Source organism: Cinclus cinclus, chromosome 1, assembly GCF_963662255.1.
Source record: "Cinclus cinclus chromosome 1, bCinCin1.1, whole genome shotgun sequence".
Lineage (NCBI taxonomy): Eukaryota > Metazoa > Chordata > Aves > Passeriformes > Cinclidae > Cinclus > Cinclus cinclus.
The window spans coordinates 96,380,932-96,398,785 of record NC_085046.1 but is presented as its reverse complement, the minus strand read 5'-3'; the positions used below and the strand labels follow the sequence as shown (position 1 = coordinate 96,398,785).

The 17,854-nt window shown below is 35.2% G+C and overlaps 1 protein-coding gene across 1 annotated transcript in view; it reads left to right on the top strand.

Annotated features, from left to right (window-relative positions):
- The window catches only part of DOK6 (docking protein 6), a 240,860-nt gene that overhangs the window by 200,962 nt on the left and 22,044 nt on the right, over nt 1–17,854 (top strand). The window contains exon 7 of the mRNA XM_062500783.1: nt 351–468. Coding sequence (XP_062356767.1) covers nt 351–468 — 118 coding nt within the window. The remainder of the gene's footprint in view (nt 1–350; nt 469–17,854) is intronic.

Sequence of the window (17,854 nt, the reverse complement as noted above, 5' to 3'; positions counted from 1 at the left end):
GAGGGGTTTTAGAATTCAGGCATATGTTAATCCATCTTTGTCATAAAGTTAAAGAAGAAAATAACAAAACCGTGGCAGCAAGAATAGCTGTAGATAAATAGGGGCATATTCTGATGTCCTAATATTAAGTTCTGCTAATGAACTTATATACCCAGGTACACTTTTGCAGCTTTTTCCTGAGATTCACAGTGCCGATACTTGTAACACAGTTTAAATGATAGTATAAATACCTGTGCTAATTCAGAAAATTATATGTTCATGACAACATAGGTTTGATTTATTTTTGAGATTATTTATCAAGTATGCTTAAATATGTGTGACCTTCCATTTATGTTTGCTTTGGCTTTTAGCTCCAGTCCAGTCTGTCTGAACCAATGACTTTATCCAAGTCGATCTCACTTCCTCGTAGTGCTTATTGGCATCACATCACCCGGCAGAACAGCGTTGGAGAAATCTACAGTTTACAAGGCAAGTTGCTTATAATTCCATATCCATTAGCTTCTTTCCATTTCACCAGAGTTCATGCAAATTGCTCTTTATTTGCACTGGTTATTTTCTCTCCATTTCATTTTATCAATTGTCAGGAACCTCAGCAGGATTCCCAAAATTTACATAAAACGGGTTTCTTTTAGTCATTTTGTAAACTAATGGTGAAAATTATTTCCAGAATCACCACATAAAGCTGGATAGACAATTTGGCTCAATGCAGCTTCTGAGTAGCTAATGAACATCAGGTTGTTTTAGTATTTTCTACCAATATGATGGGGCAAGTATTTGGGCAACCTCAGGGTGCCTAATTAAATCTACATAAAGTGACTATATAAGTTGCAAGATTAAAACAAAGTAATTCTAGGAAGAAGAGCTATTCTTGGTAAATTTGCTTGGCAAATCATATATGTGAACTGTTGACTAACTTACAGGCCTTCAACAAATCATATTCTTCTGTCTCTGGTTTTCTTTCATATGTTTAGATTTACTTAAGCCTTCGATTGCCATAATTAGATGATGATTCACTGCTTTTAAGCTGAAATTGATTTGTATCTTTTAAGAAACTGAAATTATTGTTACATTTAAAAAGCAGACCTTTTAAAAATGGCCTTTTGTACACTTATTGCTTTGTATTATTTCTAAAGGCCTTAAGGAATTTGTTTTACTTCTCTCTTAATAATCTGTATGAATAAACAATTTACGTTTATATAGGAGGTTAGAAATTGCTCACAAACAAGAGTACCCATAGCAAGGTACATTACACATTTTCATGAAAAGAATTGAAATGCAGTATATAGATGAAGGATATTGCATGCTTTGTTTTGTAAATTATCACATAAATTAAAACCAGCAGGTGAGCTGTGCATTCAGTGGGTGAGTCATTAAAGGGGATAGCACTTGTTTCTCATCCTTCTCCATAGAGCAAAGATAATTTTTAATCATGGTGCTGGTCTTACATTTACATACCAGTAATGGAAAAAAGAAAATAATCTTCCAGAAGCTGTTTGGGAAAAATGTTATGCTTGGACATCACCCTACAAATATTCATCATATCACTGATATTTTTTCATTGACACAATAAGAATGCAAAAAAGAAGTTTATTTGTAGAGGTGTGAGATTTCCTCTTCTTGTGTTCTTGATGTATCTTCATCAGCAAGATAGTAAATGTGTTATATTTACTCTCTGCAATTTTTTTTTCCTTATAAATGGCCTTCGAAATAAAGGAAGATGAAACTTTATATATGAAGTAATAATTAAAACATCTATACCTCCTAGCTGTGCAGGATTCAACATATTGGAAGTGTATTATTAAAAATGTAAGAATTTTACTTTCTGGAAATATGCAGATTTTATTCACATTTCCACTGAAACATGGGACTAATAAATATTTCAGAATTTAAGATTTTCATTTTTCCTACATGTAATGTGATGACTGAAGCTAGAGAAAGTGTAGTTGATTTCAGGAGACACTAATTCAATCTTACCAGTGGGCTAGGAAGTGCAACCAGAAGACTCTGGTTGCAAAACTTTTCCATGCGAGACTGCCATTCATTATCTGTAATGAAAATCTCTTTGAACCTTCTGCTGCAATGACTAATTAAAAGCAATGAATTTGTGCACAGAGTGAAGCGTGTGCAAAGTGCACCTTTTCCTCCTAATACCTTGTCATACTGAAAGTCTGCACTGCAGGCTTGTCAAAGCATCAGCCCACAGAAGCTTTGCAGATGTGGGTGGAAGGTGGGTAGCAAGGAAGCAGATTGCAAGCATCACTTCAACCCTCACCTTAGTAGAGCAGCCAGCTGAGAGGAGCTGGTGCAGAGGGAAGAATCACCTTCTGCTGCCATAATCTCCTCCGAGCTTCAAAAGGTGTCTTACCTTCAGAGAGATGTTTTCTTTAGAGAGCAGTCCATCAGACTTAGTTCTGCACTTCGCGGGTATTTACGGCAAAGCTTTGGACATTCAAGAAACAAATTTGAAAATTCCCCACGTTTCTAAATATCTCACAAACTCTAAAGTGAAATAAACAGAGTGGAGTCTAGCTATATCCAGGTGACAATCAATACCAGTAAAGTAGTAGCTGAGCTCACTGCTATGTACAAGTGTTTCCACAGTGGCAATTATTTCAAACTTACAGTGTGAAATGACTAGAATTTAATTAATAACAGCTGGTGATGTATAAGGACAAATGAATATGTGCTTATACTACCTTAGATAAATTGGCTCTTTGGGAGTTATTTAGCAGTCAAATTTAAGTTAATTAGTGGTGTGTGTTGATCTGATAATGAGTATGCCATGGAGTAAGAAGGTAGTGGGTTTTGTGATTTTTGTTTTTTTAAAAACTACATTTCAGATGAAAAAAGACACTTCAGTAATAAGTGTTGGGTCGACTATGCTCCATTAGCCCATGAAAATACTTACTTTCATATAAAGACCTGTAGATATTAATACACAGAATAATAGAGCTAAAGTAACACAGGTTGCAAAAATTTCTTAAAATGAGATGGGTTAGTTTCTATTCATAATCTAAATATTGCCTTTAATTACAGTTCAGAAATTGAATAGTGTCCTTAAATATTTTTTTATCAAAGAGTAATTTGACTAAGAGAGGAAAAAAAGCTCTAGGCCATTTTTGTGCACACATGACATACATGAATTGTACATTTTCATAAATAATAGATATCTCTAAAAAAAGTATGAGCCCAACAGAAGATAAACATTCATTGGTATGTTATGCTCTCTTACATCAAGATCCAAAAATGATAAAAATGAGAAGCCAAGAGTAATCTTATTTGCTGAAATAATTATTAAGAAGGAAAAAAATATAAGAGCCATATAAGCATGAAAATATACCCTGTATGTTTCCTTGTAATGCAGTGTTTATTGTTTATACCTACCATATTGCACAAGACATTAAAAATTGACAAACAAAACATATAGGTTTTTATACAACAAAATATATTAAGGAGAATTTGTATTTTTGCTTGTTTTTATTTTTATTTTGCATTTAGGGCTTTAAATTTGCTTAAAATTAAAAAAAAATATTGCAGACTGAATTTTCAGCTATCTGAAGAGCTCTAGTTCTTGGCCTTTAGAGTTTGGATGATACAAATGTTAAATACAATCTGTTTGTGCATTATTATATAAATATGACCAAATAGAATTTTGGTATTGAAACATTAATTAGCTTTTTGTATTGCAGTTATTGAAATCCCTGAGGAAATTATGTTCAGAAAATCTAATTACAGCCTGGCCTTTCTCCAAGAAATTCAAAATTAAGAAACGCTTTCAGTCACTCCTGTTGTGTTTGATCTGGTTTGTCCTCATTTTTTGGACTTGTGTTTTGCTATCCATACTCAAAATAATGAACACCTACCCAAAAAGGTGATGCTCTTCATTCTATGAGAGTACTCATGTGAAGGAGCATATATTTGTATAAGAATTATACCAGTAACATCTTAAATGTTTCTTCCAAAAAGAGAACACTAAAGGGTTGTATTGGTTTGGGTTTTTTCCATAGTACTGCTTATCACAATTTTCTTATAATGCATTTTATTTGCTCTGTCACAAATTATTGCCGCAGTTTTTTGTGAACCCATATCAAAGTAATTAAATTACATGGAAAAATACTAAGAAGCCTGATAAGAGTAATATTTCTAAACTTAGTGAGGAATTCTGAGAAATAAAACTATCATCTTAGATGAAATAACTTGTAAGCTATTTCAACTTGTAAGTACATGCCAAAGCCATAACTAGATAGAAATAAAAAATGACCCCAAAGAACTTTGGAGGAATTTTGCTCTTGATATACAGTAACCTTTTGTGTGTCACGATAATGATGCAAGAAATATAAGGCTGGTTTTGCAAACCAAAATGGAGGGAAGATGTGGTTCCTCTGTGGCCTTGGTAAACAAGCCTGCAATGCACATTGTCTTTTGGCCTTGTTAGGTGACAACCCACCCTTCTTTTTTTTTCTTTTTTTTTTTTTAATATGTTTTAAGCAGAATAACATGTAGTGTCATCTTCTCAGCTAAAAGGTGTTATGCATAAAAGGGAGACAAAGCCACATAGGAAACGTTTCACTCATCTACATAGTTTTCCAGCCTTTTCAAAGTAGAAACCCTGATATGTCACTAAAAATAATCAGAGAATATTCAAGTTGCTAAATATTTAGAGGGGTTTGAATCATCCTGTTCAACCCTCCTTAAGATAATCCTGCCGAAAATTCTGATACAGGCTTCTGCAGCTTTCTGCAAATTAAAGTATGTAAAATGAATGGGAGAGCATTCGTCATTTTGGCATTTCCATTGTTTGTTCACATGCCCAGCAACAGAGTATGGAATCCATTTCCCCATCTAATCTTGGTGCCTGAACAATGTGAGCAACACAAACTGTTAGAATGTATCTGTTATATAAACCTGATCGCTCAGTAATTTTTCAGTAAATGTCTACCAGCGGCTAAAGCTGAAATGCTTTATAGCCTTTCACATTCCCATTTCCTTTGCTGAAACTCATCAGGACCTTCCCATTAGCAAATGAAGCCTATAAAATTTGAGATATGAATAGAGGACACCTGGAACAAGATACTTACTGAGTAGAAACTATGTAAGAGCTACATTATTTAAAATGACTGTATAGCATGGCTTCTCAAGTCTTATGCAGTAGATTTGATCCTTTCCTTTTGAACTTTAAATTTCTGTGCTAAGTAGTGCATCACTGGACTGATTTTTAAATGGCATATTGGAAGTGGGATGTGTCTTACTCAGAAACCAGTAAAGAACTACATTTTGTTCAACAGTGATTGCTGCCTCTAACCAAGAGCATTACTGACAAGCTCTGAAGAGTATCTTGAAATATTCCCGTTCATTCTGATAAAACATTGCTGAATTAAGAGGTTGTCACAATTATAAGCCATGAAAAATAGGGGAAGGTGGGAACCCAAAAACTATTAATAAAGCATATTTCGTTGTCAAATTCAGACCTCCTGATTTCATTTAAGGCCAATACTTCTGTGCCCTTTCTCTCAGGAGATGGTCCTTCAGTGAGATCACTTGTCAATGGGGTTGTTCTGTGCCAGACCAGAAAGCACAGAAGTCACTGTACTCTCTACTTAAAACTGAAAGCCCAAATGGTGTAAGGAGAGCAATTATATACTGGCTGATTGCCTCCTCTCCCCTTCAAAACCTAACAAATGTAAGTTCTTCAGTGCAAACTACACAGATTCTTAGCTATAAATCTCTTCTCTTAGCTTAATGACCTCATAAATACGTGATGACAATAGCTTCAAACACTATTAGCAAATTAGTGAGAAGCAAATAGAGCTTTGCCCCCACCTTAGCACAAGTGACACCAAGAGTCTTTACTCTGACTTTCCTAAGACTCACCACAGTTATGGTACAGCCATTTGATCTCTCTGCTGTATTGTAAGATTTAAGGGCCTGCAGTGTGTCATGAGAGCTGCAGTGCAAGGAAAGAATGTGTGTACTGGGAGAATTGGCATAACCAGCTCCATGGATGTTTCCAGCTGGTACTGGGTTGTCTGAAGAAGAAAGGTCTGCACTGTTATATCAAAGAGAAAATTGAAATACTTGTCAAAGATCAATTTTGTGAAAATTGCTTTTTTTCTATTAAATTGTTTCACCAATAAATCTGGACTGCTTTAGCTATGACTATCTGATTTTGTGTTAAGCATGTTATCATGGTTAGAATCAAAAAGATTGCCAGTTCAATCATGTAATTTCAAACAAATTAAAGTACTTGTATGCTGACAAATCACTCAAGTTATTGCTCAAAATCATGGATGATTAAACCCCCTTTAAGACAACTTGGGGTGAGGGGAAGCCTGCACACATATGAAAAAAATACCTTGACAAAAAGATGTGTTTTCTTTAGTATTTCTTTACAGGAATAGTTTATACATCTTTTTCTTTCATTAAATATTTTTACCTAAAGCAAAAAAAAAACCTAAAAATTGACACTTCAATAGAACATGTTCATGTGTTCATGAAATGTTTTATAAACCAGAAACTAGTTAAACTTGAAAATAGGCTGTGTAACAGGAAGAATGGGGAGATGTTAATAATACCAGCTTTACCAGCTGCAACGATGAAAGAATCCAGGCCCAAGGATGTCAAGTACATTTGAACGTGTTCCACTTCAGTGGAACAAAATATTCTCCCTTCATATTCTAAACTTTATGACATAAAATAGGATGACATAAATGTGTACTTAAGGGCTGGTTTAAATTGACTTAACGTTGACCTAACTGACTCTTGTGTGGTTATTATGAAGTTTCAAATATATATTTTTATAGAAGGGGCACCATAAGATCTCAAATACATTAATCTTAAGTTTCTGTAAAATTTTCTTTTACATGTATCTCATTTTGCTAACAAAAAAATTGTGTGACAATGTTTGTGGCACATGGCATATGGTCTGTTGCTAGTACAGACCTATTTATTTTCTTGATAAGGCCAATTTAAGTACAATAAATGCCCTACTCAGTATGTTCAGTTTAAACAAGCCATAAGAATATGTTCTTTAAAACTCCATAGTGCATTTGAGCTCTGCAGAACTGATTAAAAAATCATAGTATTATTCAGTAGAGGAAAAAAATGTTCAAAAAATCTTAGAATGTCTTTTTTTTTCTCTATTTGTTATAAAAAACCTTTTCATCTTGGTGAATTTTTATATCCTGCCAACTTTTTATTTGATCAAAATGATACATTGTAAGAAACTAAGGTAAGTTTCACAGAAATAAGAACTGTGAATAGCAAAGAAATGTCCTCCCAATGCACGGTTAGCAAGATTACACCAAAGTAAAAGTTTATCTTTTCAAAAACTGAAGTCTGCATCTCCTTGCCGTTCTGTTTGAATACTTGAAGTAAGTTGGCTGTTTAGCTGCTGGATTCTTGTTTATCCTTCAAAATTCTTTGAAGCTTTCTTTTGGGGAATGATTTTAATGAAAAGTTCATTTCCCTCAGTTTAAGAACAAATGAAATATTCTGTTATAAAGCTACATGGAGGGGAAAATAAAATGACAGATTTGGAAAGAGACAGGATCAAAAGGACTTGGTAGAAACCAGAGTTGCATACTCTGGAATTTACATGATAAGTATCAAAACAGAGTGAAGATAAAATGATAAGATTCCTACTTTTCTCTTGAATGACTCGATTGTTTATGTTATTGTTGGTAGATCAAGTTTACATGCAGAGGGACAGTGCCATGGTTGTTTTCTCTGACCTGGCTGTACTGTGTATGACATAAATGGCTATTGTGGCTGTGTTCCCAGCAGTGTCCTATCTCCTGCCATGGGCAGTAATGCCACCCCTCAGCCCAGCACAAGGAAATGAAGGGAACCAGCAGCCTGTGGTGATGAGGCACAGCTTGTTGCCCTGTGCCTGAAGCTCTTCTACCCTGGGTGTGTTGATTAAGAGACTAAGGACGCATCTTCTGTCACTTGTCCTCCTTGTATTTTCATCCTCACACAGAATAGAAAGCAAGGTCTTGTCCAAACCTGGGGATAGGCAGTTCTTGGTAGGGACTTCCACTCTAGGTATTAAGTTTCTCTTTTTGTCTCCAAGCTCTGTTGGGATTAATACAGGCACTGCAGGATGTTTTGAAGCTACTTGATATGAGCTGAATTGGTGCCACTTCCATATAGTCACTATTATCATGCACTCAGGGTAAAGCAATGACTTTATCACTCAAAGATTTAGCTGAGAATTGTGCAAAGCTATTTTAAATTGTATTTTCAACCTGAAAAAGACACATGGCTGGTTAGTTATAGCTATACCACATTTTATCTGTTGTGAATTAAATGTAATAAAAATATAATTTTTATCAGCCATTTGGTTTCAGCTTCCAAGAAAAATACTCTTCTCCTGGCTTGCAACACTGCTCACTGGTTTTGCATTTCACTAATTAAGCATTTAAGCTAATAGCCTTATTCTTTTCTCTACTGAAATTCTGTAAAGTTGTCATTACTGGGTATAGATCTTCTCCATGGAAGATAGTGAAAACTGCATGAAGCAAGTTTTCATTTTTACCTCATTTTGCCACTTTTCCCCACATCTTTATAAATTGATAACAAAATCTTTTCTCCCTAATACTGATACACGCATGCCAGAGTAGCACCTGTGTCTCCATACACTTGCCTACCGTTTTGCTAAAATAGGAATGAGTTTTCATTTTTTAGTAAGATTTCTGTATGCTGTATTGTGGTTTCTAATGGGAGGTTGTCAGATTTCCTAGTTTCTTGATTGTGAACTGATGGCATCAAACCAGGAATGCAGGTACCAAAATGTGCTTTCTATTTCCTCTTTTGTATGTGGACATCCCAGGTTTTGGGAATATTCACAAGTAATGCTGTTGCTGAAAATTTGTTTCAGAGTCAGTTTACATGTGTTGAACCTTTTAATTTTAAAAATCCTATTCTCATGGTAATAGTTATAATTGAAGCATCAATTTAAATGATTGGTTGTTGACAGATTGTGGCCATTAATTTGTATCTGTTATTGTTATACTGTTCCGGGACATCTCAGCAGGTTTGCAAGGCTTCTGTTTGTGAGGTGAAAGTCCTATCATCACCCTACATTTGATGTCACAGGCATTTTATGATGGAAAAGATAACTTGTTCTGGGTTAGGAAATGGATATGCGTTTCATTCAGTCTTGTCAACTGCCTCATTATTCCCCATTCATCAGAGCAGGTATTTAATTCTGAGACATAGCTCAGAAGTTTTTCATCCCTTTCATGGCTCTTATAAAAACACTTGCCACTGATCAAATGTGTGTTTTGGTTTAAATGTTAATCTGTTTCTGGAGAGTCTTGTTTTTCTCTTGTCATCATGCATCAACTAACGCAACCCAATTTTAACAAGTAAGTAGGGGGAAGGGCTGGGAACAGGGTCACAGGCAGCAAATGCCAGACATTATCTGTACCACTGTGTCATTCTTCACTCCTAATATGTACTGGTTTTCATGTACTAATCATCTTTACTCTCCAGGATAACAATGAGCAGATCTCTTCTCAATGCCTGTGGCTGCAAAATTCCTGTAACTTCTAGGCCATAGATCTTCTCTTCATCTAGTGTAAGAATGAGGAAAAACAATTTTTCTTGAGGTTTTTTATCATTTTGTACCTGATTTCCTGGCCAGCATTTCAAAGCAGAGAACTTCTGCATCTTGTGCTGGACCAGCACCAAGGTGTTTTATGACAGAAGAAATGTAGAGAACAGCTCAAGATACCTCTTAACATATTCTTATTACCTTAGTTGTACTTCAGAACTTGTATAGAACTGTAGCAATCAGTCATATATTTTTCAATGGTGTTTATCATGCAATAAAACACTAAAGAGGGGGATAATTTAAGCTTCTGTCTTCATAGTGTGACTTGTTTTTTTGATTATGTTGCAGTAAATAGAAGTCTTGCCAGGGACGTGAATGACATGCTAGTGCATAGCTACTACCAAATGGGAAGATACACAGAGAACTTGAATAGTATCATTGCTATGAATATAAGATGCTTACTCATTTTGTTTTTTTAAATATTCAAACCATGCAAGATGTAAAAGAAAACCTTCCTAACTAGACACGAAAGAGAAGTTAATTCGTTGTTAAAATTGACAATATCATTGCAGCTGTGGAAATGGTTAAATGGTTTAATAAAACCTTCTCAGTACCATCACACAGCATGAAATTGTCCCAATATATAGCACTGCAGTATAGGTTAATAACTAGAGAATGCGTTTATACCTTTAGACTGCCAGTAAAGCAATATTCAGCCTCAACAGTAGGGGAGTCATGATGCCCTTATCTCCCTGAAAACAGCCCGTAGTCAGTAGGAGCTGTAACGTCAAACTCTGTGAGTTGCTTCTTAAAGCTATTTTTCATCCTGAAGTGATAGATAGAATCAGCTTTGAACCCTGCTTTTGCTGACCTCAGAGGAGTAAATTACCTTCCACTTTGAGGCAGCATGACTCACCATCTGACTGTTTGCACAGCACTTGCAGTTTTCACCTACCTGGGAAGGAATCATTGAAATCTGGCAATTATTGTGGCATCTCTCATCTGACAATCAAGCACTGGTCTTCAACTAAGATGCTACAGTTTATGTACCTACTCTTTGAAATTTATTGTTTCTCTAAGTGGCCACTAAAGCCATCAACCCAGGGGTTTTTTTCCATTTTTTTCCATCCCAGAGTTTGTTTTTTTTTTTCTGGGACAGCAGTATTCAGAATTAGTACATAGCATTTTATCTGAATTGGAGATGCATTTTGCTAACACATATGTACTTAGAGGACATTTTATTTTTCCAGATAGTTGCAGTCAGGGGTGGGGCGGTTGTCTGGAGTTTTACTAACAGAAACTGAATGCAAAGCTCATGGTTATAAGTGTACCAGTCGTTATAGATGTCACGAAACATCTTCTACAAAAATGTGATAAAGAAATGTTAACAAGACTTTTTAAACCTTGAAAACCTTTAAAAGGTATTACATAGATCAAAATTAAATATATAATCATAGATAAGATTTGAGTTTCATATATTATTACTCATTACTTTTGGATAAATTATTGTAGCAAAGATGTTATTTCAATGTGAAATCTCTTCTAAACTGTATATCTGAAGTACCTCTAGATGTGCTAAACCCTACATGCATTCATTATATACCTTGTAAATTATATTCAGTTCTAAATGTCTGCAGACTTAAATAACACACATCCAGGACTTTTTCCTCACAAAAATGTGCATTAGATCAAAAATTTTATCCTGCCAAAATTGGACTAGAACAGAAAGCCATGCTACCTACTGAACTATCACATACGTTTATTTTTGTAAAGTGTATGACCGTGTACAGCACCTCATAAATCTCCTTACACTGTCTGTGTGACACATTAATCTTTCTGAGTTGCTCAGTGAAGGTTATATTTCTGTTAAAATATTTTCTCATTTCTTGTCTGTGTAATATTGGTTTCATTTCTTGTAGATCATTCAAGATTCTTATTCCCTGTTATTCAGGTGTCTCTGGTATACAAATAGTTGGAGACAATTAGGTCCAGTATTCCTGATCACGTGTCAGAACAAAATGAGTGCCAGATCCCAATCTGTTCTAGGTCAGCATAGCTTTGCCAAGGAGACCTCCAAGTGTTTTTTGCTGAAGAAATACATATTTTTATGCCCACCCTACGTGACATATCAAAAGTGTTTATTTCACTGCAGTTATTATTCTGTACTTGTAAAATCTGATATCATAAATTCAGTGGTTCATAGTTACCATATTAATGTGCTAAAAGTGGCTTTCATGTGAAGCTTGTTCTTGACATTCTCAAGTTTCCTTTGCTTAGCAGATGTTTTGCTTTTATTCCAAGCTGTGACTTCATATTTTTTATGTTGGCATTATGGCTATGTGCAAAACAATATCACTAGTGTTTACTGTGCATTAAATCTAGTGTCTTCTCAAAGTTCAATAGACACATTTGCTGCCACATGGTAACTGGAAGCTTCTTTCCCGAGGACAGGCACTTTGGGCACAAAGACATAAAGGAACAGTTTCTGACCTGGATGGTCACAATGGAAGAATTATGGTTACCACACTATTACACCATTGTACCAAAATGTAGATGTCTTTGACAAGTTTTCCAGAAGGTGATAAGCAGTTCTGGTCTTTCATATTCCCTGTGACCATCAGTACACTGAAAAATGAAGTGAAGGGCAAGAAGAAAGTCTGCCTAGCAGTCCACATTCAGTGGTGTTAATGAGTGCTGTTAAGTTGAAAGCCTTCATATCTTCAAGTTCTAATTCAATGGAAGGTCTTTGTGTCTGGATTTTTTTTACTTGCTCATTTGTAAAAGGAGAAATATCCCTGCATGGATTTTGATGCACAATTTAGACATATAATTTATTATAAGTAGTAGCAGTCCTGACTAAAATGTTGCTTTGTTTCCATATGGTCATCTTGATGTATGGAGTAGGACCATTGTGATTTGACAAAACAGCAAGTCCAGTCTGAAAGTGCCAGTGCTTAAAGTGAAATGCCGTGGCTCTGTGATTCAGAATGCCAAGCTGGGACATACTCATTGAAATTCACACTTGTTCAAAATATTTTGATAGGTAGCTTTGTGAAGGCAAACTTTATGCCAAGTTAGGTATCCTTTGGGCATTATAGCAAATCAGGCATTGTCTGGTCCCCAGTCACTGGCATAATGCCAGGTTAAAGGCTAGCATGAACACCCTGCTGGGTGTTCTCACCTGCTCACTGTAAACAAGCTCATATTCTGAGGCCTGATCTACATTCAGTCTGTGTGATCAACTCAGGGGCACCATGGCACCATGACCCAAATTCCGTTTTGAATTTTTCTCCTCGCTGTGGCAGCTGTGGGGCTCGGGTCAGCATTCAACAACGAGACCTCCAGCAGGGATGCAGGAGCCGACGCACGTGTTTTGGAATAAAAATGTAATTGGATCCTGGCTCTGAACCAATCTAACGTTCAAATTGGCCTAAATCAGTCAGTCTACCTTCCAGATGCAGATTACTGCTTCCTCAATATTGCAGGGGGTATATTTCCTTGGGGCTCTGGAAGCTTTAAGTCCTTAAATAAAGGCAGCACTGATAGTGATATGGTTATAGCAGTTCATGCAAGCTGAAGGTGTGACTCCTGGGAAAGCAGATAAGCGTCCTGAATTCGCACCAGCTATGAGAACAGCGTTGGTACAGGAATACTTTAAATATTGCTACAAAGCTCTCACTCCTTCTCGAGACCGTGTGTCTCAGCAAAGGCTTCAAAAAACAATATGAGTAATTCCAGATACCCATATCTATGGGGTGTATTTTACAGACCATGTCCATGAAACTCTGAACATTTTAAAAATATTGTGGGATTTTTTTTCTTTCTTTAATTAGGGGTTTCTGGGATAACTTTTCTTTCTCGGTTCTCAAAGCTTATGTTGTTAAGTAGGATCACTGAACTGGCACAGACATAAAACAGTTTCTCATATTATGGAAGAAAGTGGTATATATGGTCCCATGGAAATTCTTTGGAATAGCTTTTTTATCTCTGAAATGAGTTTTTTTTCCTCACTGAGAAACAGGATGATTTGAAAAAAATATTATGCATAACCACCACTGTATTTTTTTTACATGTCTGAGATAAAGGGTGTTAGTCATTAAGCATTACTGATGTCTGATTCTTAAATCAAGCAAATAATTGTTATTAAATTTCTTATCATAACTCCTCAGAAAATGGTTAATATTAATTGTTTTGCTGTTTCATTTTTACTACTAACACTTCTTTCAGTAATGTGAAATCTCAGTTTCATGATTTTACTTGGAAATCTGTTTCCTTTCAAGAAGCCAAAAATAGACAGAAAATAACAGATACCTTAGGTGGAGAGGGTGGGAGAGAAAGGATGTTATCTGAGATTCTTATCAGGAAAAGTCACTTTTCAAAAAGTGAATAATCAGCATTGTAGTGTGTCCATCCCACTAAAGCTGTGTGCCAGGATTTAAGCTTGTTTTAAATAACTGCTATATTTTCATGGCTGAAGATTTTCAATTAGGTCTTGAGCTTGAGCGTTTTAGGAGAAGGAGGAAATGATTAAACTTTTCCTTCTGATTATCAGTCACTTAACAACAGTGCATTGTACCTACAGCTTATCTTATAGATACTAACAATGAGCAACTTCTTGATCACACTGTAGCAGGGCTATATACTCTCTTATTTATTTGACCTACAGGAGGATGTGTGTTTAATATTATAGACTCTTGCAATCCTATAGAAAATAAAGAGGGAAGAAGATGAGGTTCTATTTTATTGTGGCTCAAAAAAAAAAAAAAAAAAAAAAAAAAAAACAAGAAACATCTTGTTCTCTGCCCTGGAATGTTAATAAAAGCACTGTAGTGACAATAACATAGCCTTTTCCAGGATGGAGGGAACAGAAACGTATGTTGTGCCTTCTGGTGAGAACAATGGTGAGGCATTTTATCTGTCAAAACTATCTGTATGTGCAATGCTTCTAGAAGCATGGTGTCTGTGTGCTGAAATATGGGAAATTTGATTTAACAACTCTGCAAACCAAAAATGACAAAAACAGAAAACATATTCCAGAGTATATGTGTAGATTTTAGGAACAGGAAGAGCATCAGAGATGTTCATTTTATATCCATTATCTAAATATTAAGTAGTTTTTTAATGTGTGTGTACAATGTTGATGGTGCCCACAGAAGAAATTGGCTTTTTAGGACACTATTAAATGGATCAATTTTGATAGAAGGTTTTGCATATTAAAAAATATAATGGGACCTATTCCAGTAAATAAGAATTTTAAATACAAATTTTTCCGAATTGTTTGGAAGACCTTACTTTATTGCCTTGATATGACATAGTGGCCACAGCTAATATCACATTTTCAAATATTTTGAGAAGTACAATCACTGAAATCCAATAATTTAACACATTGTTAACATTTGAAAATTATATTGCTTTTCTAAAATGTTTTATTTTAGAGAAAAAATCTATGCAAATATTTTTATTAATATAATTTGATTTTTTTACTCAAATTTAATGTATTAATTTTAAAAATAAAATTAGTTTAATAAATTACAAGAAAGTTTACTCAAAACTGCTCTTTAACTATGAAAACTTTGTCTGATATGTATCTGCTCATAACCTTATTTTCTCACAGTGCATGCATAAACTAACTCAATTTTGCATCTGTTTTTGACTAGTTTTTTATCTGTTTTAACATGTCTTATATTGCATCATTTTCTTGTTTGTTGAAATGAGAGTACATGTATGAATGGCCTCATAATATTGCTTTGATTTCATTCACATTTTTTATCTTGCATTTCTTCTATCAACAACAATCAAAACCAATTTTGGTCCTCTGTGCAGAAGGATATACTTAATCTTTTGCTAGTATATTTTCTGGTGATAACTGCTTTGTTATTTTGAGGATTGCATTTAGCATGCCAAGGAGATTAAACACTATTATCAGACAAGAGCAACTAACTGTGTCTGTGAACAAATTACCTTATCTGTAATCATTCTTAAAGGATTAGATCAAATGCATAGATTTTAGTGAACATCTGGATCGTTAATCAGCTTTGGTTTAAATACTTTTATTACTTTATTTTCCACTTGAAATTTCCAAGCAAAAAGGAGAAAAAGTCATACTGACCTTCAGCATATGTTCTCACTATCAACTGAGACATGTGGTCCACCAATCTATTCTGTAATTTCTTGGTAGTAGAAATATATTACATTATAGATTTATAATTCTGTTCACTGTGTTAGCAAAGGCCATCACTGTGTATAGGAAAATTCAGGCAAAGACACTGGCACAAAAGTAAAAAAGACACATCATAATACTGCCACAGCACATTCAACCCTTTCAAAGAGGAAATAGAAAAGTACTCAGATAAAAGCATGAACGAATGTGGGAATAGTCGTGCTTGTTTATGTACAAATTTTATCTTAATATTTAGCCATTTCTTCATGTCAGGCATGCTTTTTTATTGTTCACATTAAATAGCCATTCAAGAAACAGTTAATTGTTTTACTTTTTCTCATTCCTGTCATTCGAAAAGTAAGATCATGATACAATATTTTCCTAAATGTCTTAAAGTCATAAATTGTCATCAACATCTCTGTGGTTTTAGACAAAAATGTAGAGAGTACATATAATGAGTACATTGGTTTTTATCACTGAGTCTTAATTATACTACTGAATTGGCTGAAGCAAATGGCACATAGATTTTACCTTAAGGACAGGGACATCTTCCACTGACCATGAGACCAGTAGATATGAGTTATTTCAAGGAAAAGGAACATTTTTGCTGAAATTAGCTGAACACCTTCAGGAGGCATTCTAGTTTCACTGTCCCATGTAGAGTAGGTAGCTATGGACTACAATTAAATTACTCTAAGACTGGTATTTATTGTCATTATTGCCAGTTAATTGCAAAGATCTTTGTGTAACTGCAAGAAAACATTTCTTGCCCTCAGGAGACTTCAGATTTTCTGTGATTGGAAAAAGGCCAGTATTAGGTCAGACATGAAATATGCTTGTTTTGGGTGGAAATTCTGTGATTTTTGATGGGAATAAGAAGGAATAACCTCTATCAGAGGCTGTAGAAGTGCAGTGAGAGGAGCATGTGAAAATGCAGGATCAGTATAACTTCTTAGTCTATAGTTTGTCATATTACTTTTGCTAGCAATGGGGGAGACTATTCATTCTCATATTTAAGAGGTTTATATTTTTCTCAGAGATTTTATTTTCTTCTCACCAGCTCAGCTGGTCACAGTCGGTCTCAGTCCTCTACTAGAGCTTTTCATTAAAGATTACTTGAATTAAATAAGTGTTAGCTGTTTCCTTTGCTCCCAACTGCTCGTGAGTAAGGCAGGGTCCTAAACAGTGTGAAGTATCTTAGTCACCAGAACAATGTATGAAACGATTTCTAAAGCCTGACTTGGCAAAAACCAGTTGGCTTGTAGAGCAAATGCCATTCTGTGGTCAGAAAGGACAATAGTTACAAGACTACTTAGGTGCATCCCCAGACACAGTTAAAGAAAAAGGTAAGTGACTCTTCCAGCCATGTCTTAGTGCCACTAGGAACTAGGTCTTTAAAAGAAAACAGGATTGGCTAAGCCAGGGGGGAAATAGCACATCTGTGTGTGTGTGTGTGTGTGTGTAAGTGTACAGAAATATGGTTACCAATGGCAAATTAGATTTATTACATAGCAATAGAAATACTGCAGTGCAGAAACTTCTGCAACTTCTACTTTGGTTCCATATTAATCACCATTAATCAGACTAATTCATGAACTTGTTTGGATAGGTCTGTCTAGGATACTGAAAAAAACCCGTGCTGATGAGTGCATATAAACTATTTTTATGTCTGCCCCTTCCCAATGACAGCAGGAAACTTCAAAGCAATGCTTTAGAACAAGGATACTGCATAACAGGAGATGGGTTGTTCTTGCTAAAATTTTGTGATGGAAGAGCAGAGTTTTAGTGTTACTGGTCTAACAAAATTCCATCCAGACCCCTTCAGCTAATTGAAACAAGAGTATCTGATGAGATGGGCTATGTTTCATTTCTGTTCATATTTTTAGTGTTTGCAAGAACTTTCCAATGTCCATCTTTATAATTTTCTTCTCTTTGTCACTGTGATGGTCTAAAGTGTGGCACAAATTCCTTTTTCCTGAAAAAATTATTTACTGTGCATTTTTACATGAAAGTAAGCATTTCTTAGAGAAGGCTTATCATAGTTCTGCATGTAGTCCTAACAGTTGGTGAGCTGTTATTTCCTTGGCAAAATTAAACCTACAGCACTGGGTTCCTTTTCCATAATTTTAGTATAACAG